Here is a 12,403-nt window from a genome sequence, read left to right on the forward strand (position 1 = left end):
AGCTATGTTTTCCTTTATCAGCTTCAACAAATTTCAACTCATGGTCAAGCTTATCTTATCCTTATCCTCACCACTTCCCCCTTCCTGTATTATTTTGACTCCAGTCTCAGATGTTATACCATTTCATCTGTAACTATTTAAATATGTATTCCTAAAAGATAAGAACTTAGAAATGACATAACAACAATACCATGGTCACACGTATTTAATAAAATTAACAAGAATTTCAAATGTCTCATATTTTATACAGTTTTTTTGAGTTAAGATGCAAATAAGGTCTGCACATTACAAATGGGTGATGTTTTTCTTAAATCCTTGTAATGTACAGGTCTCTCTATTATTATTACATTTTTTTTTGTTGAAGAAATCATCATTTGGCCTATATTATCAGTGCTTCTCAAGTTGTAATGCCCAAAAATCCTCTGGGGACTTGATCAGATGCAGATTCTGAGTCAGTAAGTGTGGAGTGGGCCTGAGATTCTGCATTCCTAACAAGCTCTCAGTCTGTCTCAGTCAGTGCTATGGCTGCCATTCACGAGACCAGACTTTGGCAGCAAGCGTATCCCATAATCCCACAATCTGGATTTTGCTGATTGACTCTGTCTAGTGTAGTATAACATGTTCCTTTCACCTCTATACTTCCTAAATTGGTGGTTGAGTACAGAAACTTGATCAAATTTAGGTTCTTTTTTTTTTTTTTTTTTTTTTTTTTTTTTTTCAAAAAAGCACGTAAAATATAATGCTTGATTGTCTCTTTGTTATAGTAGAAGCTTATATCCATTTAAGCTATTAGCTTATATAGATAAGGACTATATTCATTAATTCATTAGGGGGTATAAAGTGGTATTCTAATTTTCTCATTTCTTATTCATTTATTAGCTAGAATATTACCATAAGGACAAATCTCCTCTCATCTACTATCTAGTGGTATTCATATTAGAACCCCAGGAGAAAAATGTACTTGATTCTTTTCCTTTATTTACCAATTTTCAAAATAGTGAGTTGGTTTACTAATCTCTCCTAATGGTTACAAATTAGTATTTTTTTATGCTTGTCTGGTGGTAATTGTTGTTGTTGCTGTTGTTTTCAAATGCATTATGAATTCATAGATTTAATCATATTTCATACATCTCAATCCATTTCAGTTGTTATCTTCATAAGAAAGACTCTTCAAGTTGGACTCTGAATCTTTTTGATACAATCCTAATAGTCTTTGAGTGCTTCATTGCTGTTTTGTGTGACAAGATGTTTCAGGCTCAACTTGTATATTATATTTCCTGACCCAGATCTGCAATCAGCCATTTCTTAAAAGAACATTATTTCTTTTGGTGGAAAATGTATTTTAAGATGATAATCTGGGTGTTATGATGTTCACTGCCACCAGGTTGGTATAATGGAAAACTTTTAATCCCATAATACATTCTTCAATATTTTCAGGTGGAAATATATATATTCTAGAAGTATTGCATACTGTCATTGCATTGCTCATAAAAATGCTGCTTCGTTTCTACTGAACTTAATTTCAGAAAGATAATATAAACAAAAATGTTTCTGATTTGTTTTATGAAATGTACCATGTAAACAAAAAGCATTACTCTTAGAGTACTGAATACTTTATAATAAAAAGCCAGGACAGACCTTGGAAAAAAATGACTCCCTCCACATTCAATTTCATGATCTAAAAAATATCTTCCTCACAGGGCTATTAATAACATAGCTATATCATTTACCAAGTATTTACTGGAAGCCAGACACTTTACATGCATTTTTTTTCATTTAATTCTCCTAGCATGATTTTCAAGTAAGCGATGTTTGCCTCATTTTGTAAATGAGTAAACTTTCCCAAGGTGACACAGCCAGTTAAGTGGCAGAGCAGTACTTTAACACAGGTCTCTCTGGTTTCATGCTTTTAACCTCGAGTATAGGGTGGGAATTAAGTGAGAGAATGAATTTATGGTGCCACTGGCCCAGTGCCTGACAAATAGTGTTTGATGGAAAATAAATGTCAGGTAACAGAAGTGGCCTTGGTGGATCTGTGCTTGGCATTTGGGGAGAGGAGGCCGGCAGCCTTCCCCTTTACCAGGCTTCTGGCCCGTTGACGCTCCATCTTGCTAATTCCCCATGTTGGGTCTAACCTATGTGTCCACCATGACAGATGCTCTCATGTCAGAGCTCAAGGTCAGCCCTCAAGAGTTCAGGTGGGCACCTTCTGTCATATTGCCTTTCGAACATACTCAGCAAGTGGCAGGAGTCCGGAGGCAAGCCTGCTTTGGCCTCTTCCCCTCACATCGTGTGTCATTAGCTGCTACACAGCTTTTTGTTAGAAACAAAATTCACAAAACTGACAGATTCATCTGCTAATGTCGGGAGGCATCAGAGCCAATTACAGGAAACTTCCAAAAGGCAAAAAGGGTCACTTTTCACAAAATGGGATTAAGAAAAGGAAAGTAGTCTTGTCATTTAAAAGGACAAATACATTTTCCTCTCAGCAGGCTCGCCCCAGGAAAATAGAGAGATTTATATTAGTATATAGTTTCATTATGATTGCTTTGAATAATTTCAAATCAAAGCATCCACCAACCCCCACAGCCAACCTATCATTAACCATTTTGAACTAGTGAGCATTATTTTCCATTGTAAGTGATAGCTTTATAATGACAGAAAATTTATGCATAAAGCATGAAATTTTGACCCTCTTTCAAGATAGCAAATAATTACATATTATGCATTGTTTTAAATCACCTGGAAAAGAGACTAGTTGTTTGTTTGTTTGTTTTACTTTGAATCCAGTCCTGGAGGATTCCAGGGACTGGTTATACTGGATACACCTCATACACACTCAAGTTCTTGATCAAGAGAGGGAAAAATTTAATTGTGTTTAAGGAAAAGCTAAACCTTTGTGTTTGCAAAGGCATAGGGCACAGTCCTGACACTACCCGAGGGACCGCTGCTCACATAAGGCCATCCCCCTTCTGACACCAATTGCAAGCGTGGGGTGGGAGAAGTTAAAACCACCCAGAGGTTCAGTAATTTGCTAGAAGAACTCACAGAATTCACTGAAAGCTCTTATATGCATGGTTAGTTACGGTCATTACAGGGAGAGGATACAGGTTAAATATCAGCCAGGGGAGAAAGTGCACAGGGCAGAGTCCCGGAAGCATAGCAAGCACGGAGCCTCCATTGTCCTCTCTCCATGGAGCCAGCATGTACAACTTTCCTAGCATCAGTATATGGCAATATACACAGAATATTGCCAACCAAAGAAACTCACTGGAACTTCATTCAGAGCTTTTACTGGGGCTCCATTATGTAAGCATGATTGACTGTCTAAATGACCGACCTCAGTCTCCAGTCTTAAGCCCCTGCAGCTGTATTCCAAAGCTACTGCTCTACATAATTGTCAGTCTTTCTGGAATAGCCAGCCCCTACCCTAAATCATATTGTTAGCTAAGGACAAAGGCCAGACCTTTCTGGGGGCAAGGTTAAATTCTTTACTACACAGCCACTGTATGTAGGAGATTTGACCTGAGGAGAAACCAGCTATAATAAAAATCAAGAAAATAATAAGAAGACCTATTTGCCAGGCACTGTATTAAGCACTTTATGAAAGTTTTATTTAATTCTCACAAATACCCAAGGAGACAGGTCTACCTGCTAGCACCAATGTGTAGATGAGGAAAATCGACCTTGGCTGCATGACATCATACACTCTATGCACGGAAGAGCCTGGGTGAGACTCCCCTGCTGAATGGCTCCTGTGCCCTCCCTTGTGTTGCACTGCCAAAGGCAAGGAAGGCGTGGCTGCCAAGGTCCTTGACTCCCAGGGCACCGTGCTTCTCGTTTTCTCTGAGAAGGCTGCCTTCTGGGGCAGGGCAACCTGACAGTCCCAAGGGAGAGGCCCAATCTGGCAGACTCACTGTCCAGATCAAAAGGAAGGAACTCTTGGGACTACTTTTCAGAACTAAAACCTGCACATATAGATAACTGCAAAAGATGAAGCCAAGTCAAAACAGCATTACAGCCCTAAAGGGAGTTGCTCAACAAGATACATAAACTGGACAGGAGTTTGGCGTATGAATACGTGATCGGTTTTAATGAGTTAAATTTTAGGAGTTAGATGACATTTATGATGAAATATATCTATTAAAACTAGAAATATGGGACAGATGTGTTGATTTGTGTTTTATCTTACAACATAGCTTGCTATTAAGAAATCTATTCTGTATGCAATAGTATCTATGCATGCAGGGTTTTTTCTTATGTTCAGCTTAAAGCAAAAACTACCAGAACCTTATGTGATTATGATTCACTTGTAGTTGCTTTTAGATACTTTTCCAAATCCATATTAGGCATTTCTTGAAAACAGCAAGATAATTGAACAGATTTTAAAGGTCACATCCAGCTATCTTACCTTAATAACAATCTTACATGGAGTAATTAGTTTGTCTCAATCACTATGTTAGGCAGTATAGGATGTGCAAAAAAAGGGAAAAAAAGTGCTGGGGAAGACTGGGAATGGCTGGAAGAAAACTTGGGAAGGCTTCACATGAGAGTAACATTTAGACTGGGTCTTAAAGGATGAGTAGGAGCTGTAATGAGAGGGAAGAGAGGAGAGCAAAATGGGAACTGAGGCAAAGTCTCTTCTCCTCTTGGCTTTCTTTCCACCCTTCCACACAGTTGCCTTTTTTATGTCTTTCCTGTAATGTGCAGCATGTATGGTAAGAGGGACCTTGGAAACATCTCCGCAGAAACTCCAATCTTGGGCAGGCCCAGTAGTACCAGGGTCCCAGATCCTCCTCTGGGCTTCAGGGTGAAGGGGCCTGTTCATGAGGCCTCCACTTGTAGATCCAGTGGTACGAGCCAGATGATCGAGACAAGGGTCTTGCTCAGGTGGGCAGCATCAAAGATGAGCCCCTCAACCTGCCTTTAGTCTAGACAGTGTCCTGTGCTGGCTCAAATGTGGTCCAGCACAGCCCACCAGGGTATGAGATGGAGAGGGGTGTGTGGTCAAAGCCCTAGTGAGTAGTTAAGAGAGTTCATTTTCCTGGGTTTCCTCTATACAGTATCTCACACATGGTGAGCTAGTGTGGGATGAGAGGCTGGTCAAGGATTGTATTAGTCAGGGATCTCCAGAGGAGCAGAGGCAATAGGACAGACAGGTAAGTAGGTAGATTAGATAGACAGACAGACAGACAGACAGACTGACTGACTTATTTTGAGGAATTGGCTCATGTGATTATGGAGGCTGAGAAGTCCCATTATCTGCCCTCTGTAAGCTGGAGACTCGGGAAAGCTGGTGGCATAGTTCTGGCCCGAGGCCAAAGGCCTGAGAACCAGAGGAGCTGTTGGTATAAATCCCAGTCCCTGGGCAGGAGAAAATGAGATGGAATGTCCCAGCTCAGGCATGAAAGGCGCAAATCCTCCCTTCTGCAGTTTCTTGTTCTATTCAGGCCCTCAGTGGATTGGATGAGGCCCACCCACATTGGGGAGGGCCTTCTACTGAGTCCACAGACTCACGTGCTAGTCTCATCTGGAAGCACTCTCACAGACACACCCAGAAATAATGTTTAATCTACGCACCTGTGGCCCAGTCAAGTTGACACATAAAATTAATCATCATAAGGATTCAAGGATTTCAGGGCTCCACCAATTGCTATTATGTCTTGTACACATACCTTGCATTAGATATTTTCATTATTTATATTACCTTTAATCTATAATGCCCTATGAAATACTTTTTATGATCCCCATTTTACAGTAGAGGGATTGAGGTTCGGAGCCATTAACCCAGTTACTCAGTACTGCACAGCAAGAGGCAGCCTGTGGCCAAACCCAGGTCTGTTAGCTACTAAGCCAAAACATCCAAGGGCTGCCTTTTATGCTCTTCCTTATCTCACTGTCTGGCTCTGATAAGAAAAATAAATGAAAGAATACAAGAGAAAATTTAATCGTTATTATTTATCTCTTTTGTATTTCATACACTCAGGTTCACATTATGAAGTGCAAGTGATTACAGCCCTTTTCATGAACAATTCACATTTTCACTTCCTTATAATTAGCACATTAATGTTGGTCACTTTTCAGACTAAAGAGCATTGTTTTAAACTCTAAATCCTAATACTAAATTTTAGCTTTTAAAAGTGAATAATTATAAGTCCATCATAAGTCATTCTTCTTTTCAAATTCACAGATTAATACTTAACTATTCCCCTTTGGAGTTCTGGTAAAGGAGATGACATTCTGGCTTCAGACTGTGAGCCAAGGAGGTGTCTATTCAAGTCAGGGTTTCACCCCCAGTGCAGGGGCTTCGTTCTTGCTGTGGACTTGCACAAAAACACCACAAAGATCCCAGCACCCACGAGAGCCCTTAATGAAAATGCAATGCCAGGAATAATGTAGCTTCTTGTTCCCTGAGCTGAATTCACCTAGGGTGCTGTCTGGTAGTACTTTTATTCTCTACTCAGACTACCCCTGGGAGTGAACAAGAATATTATGAATCAAGGCTCTTCTGTTTTCTAGTCACTGGCATGAATGTGGACCGCGTTTTAGTCCTTGTGCAAAAACTTCCTCTTCATTCACTCAATGTTTATTACCCACGACCACCTCACCCACCCCATGTGAGACTATTGCTCTTATGCCTGAGGCTTCAGCAAGTTGTACAGCACATAACAGCAATTCTTGTAATTTGACTTTTTTTTAATCCATAAAATTGATTTAAAACTTTATTTCACATTTCACAAGAAAAATTCTGTCATAGACTTAGACCAAGCAAGGAGGTATCAAATCCTTGATATGAAACAGATGGTGCTGGAACACATCCTGATCCCTAAGACGATTTGGAGGTGGAAGACACACAGCTGCACGGCTGGACACTGGCAGCTCCAGGGGGATCCCATGCATATGGCTCCAGTATGATGGGCACCCCTCGGAGTTGGCAGTGGGGCACCCTGCATGTGAATTTGAACAGGTAAGTCATAAAAGATTCCTTAACGAGAAATGCGTGACTCATGAGGACAAGGCCACAGTTACAAATCAGTGAGGCAGAAACTAGTGCAGGACTAATAGGTATGAAGCCTAGTGCTTGATTGTTATGAGTTCAAATATTGGTTCATCTATGTGATCCTGTGCAAGTTGCTTACCTCCTCCAGGCCTCACTCTTCTCATCTGTAAATAGGGTTAATAGCAGTGTATTTACTGTATAGAGTTACTATAAGGATTAGGTAAGTTAACATCTATAAAGCACGTTGACATTGACACATAGTATCATATAAGTCTTTGTTAAAAAAATTAAAAACACATTTGACTGATTATCCTGTTGATGCTTAGTAAAATTAGATATGAACCACATGATCAAGATTGTCAATAATTTCTCTCTCTGTTCTCGCTTGCTGAAGTTGTTGTTGGAATTCTGACTTACTTCATATTAGAATAACTTTCATTACATCTTACACATTTGTCATACTTTATAGTCCTTTAAAAAGAGAATAAAAACAAAATAAAACTCCATACCAATTACAGAGTTAGACATGTACAAGGACATATATGTCCTTCACTGCATTGTTTCTAGTGGAGAAAAATTGGAAGCAATTTATATGTCTACCAGTGGAAAACTGTATAAATTGTGGCATGTTCAGAAAACATAATAACATGCATCATATAAAATAAATGAATTGTCTCTACATGAAACAACAGGGATACATTTCTAAAACAATGTTAGGCACAAAGAACCCTAAGAGAAGATATACAGTAAACCTTCATGTAAAGTTTAAAAACGTAACAAAGAAAGTTATATACTATTTTGGATACATACATATGTAGAAAATGTATAACAAAAGCAGGAACATGAAAGATATACAATATCAAGATGGTGATTTGAAAGGAAGGATGGAAATGGAATCTGGTAGAGGCAGAGAGAGGAGGCCTCAATTTCATCTGTAATATTTTCTTTCTCAAAAATATATCTGAAATAAATGAAACAGATAGCAAAATGTTCGCATTTATTTAATCAAGGGGGAGGGTGCATTATTACATTATTCTCTAATCTTTACATTAGAGCATATTGATAATAAAAGTAATAATAAACAGAATGTATTTAAATGCCAAACCATAATTCTAAAGTTTCCACCATGGGTTTTTATTACTTCTCCCAGTTAATTAAAAAAAAGGGATGGGGGAAATTTCCAAACATTAACATATCACCAATTGTGCTGGTATTTCTTATGGATGGCCCTAATTTCATGAGGTTTGGGTAGTACTTTGACACAGGGACTCTAAGGAATGTATTTTCATTATTCTAGAAAGAGTTTTAATGGTCTATTATACATCAGTGTTAATGGGAGTCATGTAGATAAATCCCCAAACAGTTCTTTTAACAGTTGTATTTTTTGCTCAGCCAAAAATAAAAAAGCCTTCTTCTTGTCTTCCTGGGTAATTCTGCTAAGTAAGCATGTTGTATATTTTCAGGTACTTCAATGAAACAATATGGAAACATTTATTTAGGGTGTTTTGCTTTGCAAACTTTTTCAGCAGAACAGCAAGGCAACTAATCATTCCTTTGAATCTGTGTAGTGAAATACACTTTAAATATGTTATTGATTGGTGAAACCAACAGCACTATAACCCGTTTTTTTCAGTGCTGTGTATTAAGATGTGCTCTGAGTTTGGCAATTCTCTGTTCATCATATAAATTAACTGGGTCAATGACCTGTGTGACTTTAGAATTGCAGCTTGGAGGTTAAATATGCCATTGACCTTTTTATGTCTCATGTACAGTGTATGATGTGTAAAATGTTCACCAAATTAATTTTTTTCAGATGATGTCTACATTCTAACTAGGAAACAATTCTCATTGGCTGGTACATGTATGTTTATAGTAGATATATTTTTAAGTACCTCAATTTCAATGGCATTTAACATTGCTGAGATTATTAAACATGAAATTTATTCATACACTCTATTACTTATTGACTGCGTGTCAAGCACTGTTGGGTCTAGAGATAAAGTGATGGCCAAGATAATGCCACTCTCTTCAAATTGTTATTAATCTAATGAGTAATAGAATCAAGAAAGCAGGTAATTATAAGACAGGAAGATAAGTACTGTATGTAGGATAAACACAGGGTGTTAAGGGAGCAGTGTAGGGTGATAGGAGTATCAAAGAAGGTTTCCTGATAGAAGTGTGTATGCTGCTCCTTTATTTGGAGACTGAAGGAAGAATAGTCCAAGCAGAGGAAACAGCACATGGAAAGGCCCAGAGACAAGAGAAAGCACACTTTGGACCAAATGATCAGGTTGTTTCTTTGGTACAAAGAGTCTTCACCATTCTGTGGCTATATCTCTTTGGAATTCCTAGCCCAAGTCACCCTGAGGATGGCCATTGGACATCAAGCCATCTGAAAGTCCTAGATTTGATCCTCAGCTCAGTGCCAAGGCCCCATTTAAGACCAATTAAACCTGAATTTCCAGGGGCTGGTTCCAGGCATTGGGATTTTTTTAAAAAAGCTTTCCAGATAATAAGAATATGCAGTCAAGTTAAGAATCTCCAATTTATATGATAAATCCCAACAGGTGTGTTGATTATCAAGTGGGTAAGCAAGTAAGAGAGGCAGAAGTGCTGTGCAAGGACATTGCCAAAATGAGCCGGTTGTGAAGAAATGACCTTGGAGATCACATCTCCCAGCCCTGGCATGTGCAAAACCATGAGAACAATGACCCATATTCTAGCACTGGCTCTTGATATACTCAGATAGATAGCATTTCACACTTTTTTCCATTCCTTAATTCATTCCTTCCAAAATACTTAGCTAACGCTTACTATAAATTACCGTGCTAGGTGCTGTGGATACATATATGAATAAGATATTAACTCTACCATCCCAAACTCTAAGTCCAGTGAAGAGATGATTTATAAGCAACCATGATCATGTGAAAGGATACAGAGATGGGTATATATTGCCCAGTTGAGGAGTGGGATTAGGCAAAAGAGCTAAATTTTAAAGATTGAATAGATGCAATATGGGAAGTGCAGTTCACTGAGACAGAAAGACTTTGAGTGTGCTTGGATAATAGGCTATAAGAAGTGTGACATCAAAAACTTGGCTAGAAAACAAGTGGGTTGACTAACAATGGTCAAGAGACCTTTCCCTCCTTGTTTCCACTAGCCACAACCCATTCTCTGATGGTCTCTATGTAGCTGGAAAGCTTTGTGTTCACAAGTCTCCATAAGGTTGGAAAGATCACCTCATGTGTTGGTCATCAGAATAAGGCCAAAGGCAGAAATCAGGAATTCAAAGTTTTGGGTATGGCCCAAGACAGGTGAGGGTGTAGGGCTCCGTTGCAGCTCTTGAGGACTAGCCAAAGCACAGCTACAGCACTAAAGGTATGAGTCACTGGGTAGGCAGCTTCTAAGATACCTGCAATGATCCCTGCCTCCTAATATTCACACCCTTATGAAATTCTCTCTCTTTGAGTGGGGTTGGACTTATTGACCCTTTGCTAAAGAATAGAGTGGGGTAGAAGTATTACTTTTGGAATTAGGTTATAGATACCTAATCTTCCATCATTGGTGTTCTTTCTTCCTCCTCCTCCTCCCCCTTCTCCTACTCCTCTTCTTCCTCCTCCTCTCCCCTCCTCCCCCCCTCCTCCTTCTTCTCTCTCTCTCTCCCTCCCTCCCTCTCTCCCTCTCTCTCCTCTCATCCTGGGGTAAATTGCCATGTTTTGAGGAAGGCCCTTGTGGTGAGGGGCCAAGGCCAGACAAAATCCATATGAGTGAGCTTGGAAGCAGATCCCTCCCCATTGATCCTTCAGATGACACTGCATCCCTGGCTAACAGTTTGGCTGCAGCTTACTGAGAGACCTCAAGTCAGAAACACTCAGTTAAGCTGTACCCAGATTCCTGACCTCCTAAAACTGTGAGACAATAAATATTTCTTGTTTTAAACAGCTCTGGTTAAGGGATAATTTGTTATACAGCTACAAATAAGGTAATAGTCACCATTCTCTCAGGGTTTCTGCACATCCCACATCCTCTATGAAGATCACATAGGTTGGCTAAAGAGAGTTATCATTGTTACTAATCATGATTGCCCCATGTCAAGAAATAAGGTTTTTCTCAGGGCCAAAATATATGTGAAAATGAAGATGAAGAACTAAGATTCAAAGTCTGTTCTGATGCTACCAGTTTAAGAGGCAAGCTGGTGAAGATTATAGTTGTTGGAAGCATTGAGACATGGTCAAATGGCACTCTTTTCCATCTAAGAGTGACCCCTAACTTCCTCTCTCTCCCCATCACCCACACATCACCAGAGTGCATACAGTGTTCAAAGCAGCTCAAGAACTCAGGACAGCATCTCAGAATCTTACTGCAGACCTGCCACCGAACACAAACTTTTTTGCATTTTGTTGCATTCTTTTCATTTGTACCTATTTTACCACAATCCTGAAATTTAATATAGTTTGGAATGTGTGTGTTTATTCAGCCTTTCTGAATAAACATGGTGTAATTATTTTTTCCATCATATGTTCACGAGAAAGTGTTTTGCATGGTGAGTTAATAACCGCCCAGTCTTACTCTGCCATAGAAACTAACTCAATGAGCCAAAATCTATGATAAAGACCATTTGCTAAATAAAAACATGTGAGTCTCTGGTAAACTGATTCATTTGTTTAAATATTTGTTAAGGTTATGGTGAAAAAAATGTAATGCTACAACATTTTAGAATCCTTCTAAATATATAGTTTATTATGTGTCAAGAATCTAACCTATTTCTTCTTAACTTTATAACACAGGAGAAGAAAACCTCCTGGCAATCTTACGACGAAGGTGGTGGAAGTATATGATTTTGGGACTCATAGACCTGGAAGCAAATTACCTGGTAGTCAAGGCTTACCAGTACACAACTCTGACCAGTATCCAGGTACAAGTGGTTCTTCCTTTCTCAACTTTCTCAATTTCCAGATGAAGTTTACTTTCAGTTTAGTCCTTGGGAATCTGTATACTACTCTATAAGTTTTCCAACAGGAAGGAAATTGGTTGTATAAAAAGTTAACTTGAACGTTATTTATATGTCTTATTAATTTTTCTTAATTCAAGTGTAATTGGACATTTTTTCTTGTTTATTCTGAATACACCACAATTACCATTGACAATATAAAAAAATAATTTGTGGCTTTGAATGCTGCCAACTAATCTTATGTTAACAGGAGAATTAATAAGCATAAAAATAAATCAATTTTAATCAGAACTTATAACTTTTTAGAATGTTGATAAACTTTTATTAAATAATCAAACTACTTAATCATTTTTGGGGGGGAGAAGGAAAGAGGAGTTTTATTAATTTGCTGGCAAATGAGGAGGATGGAGACTACTGTCTAAAAATACCATTGTCTTCTAATCTTTTCTTTT

The 12,403-nt window shown here is 38.7% G+C and overlaps 1 protein-coding gene across 1 annotated transcript in view; it reads left to right on the forward strand.

Annotated features, from left to right (window-relative positions):
* The window catches only part of SLC35F1 (solute carrier family 35 member F1), a 171,013-nt gene that overhangs the window by 83,437 nt on the left and 75,173 nt on the right, over positions 1-12,403 (forward strand). Inside the window, exon 3 of the mRNA XM_045544255.1 lies at positions 11,788-11,915. Within this exon, the coding sequence (XP_045400211.1) occupies positions 11,788-11,915 (128 nt within the window). The remainder of the gene's footprint in view (positions 1-11,787; positions 11,916-12,403) is intronic.

The sequence above is a fragment of the Lemur catta genome, chromosome 2 (genome assembly GCF_020740605.2).
Source record: "Lemur catta isolate mLemCat1 chromosome 2, mLemCat1.pri, whole genome shotgun sequence".
Classification (NCBI taxonomy): domain Eukaryota; kingdom Metazoa; phylum Chordata; class Mammalia; order Primates; family Lemuridae; genus Lemur; species Lemur catta.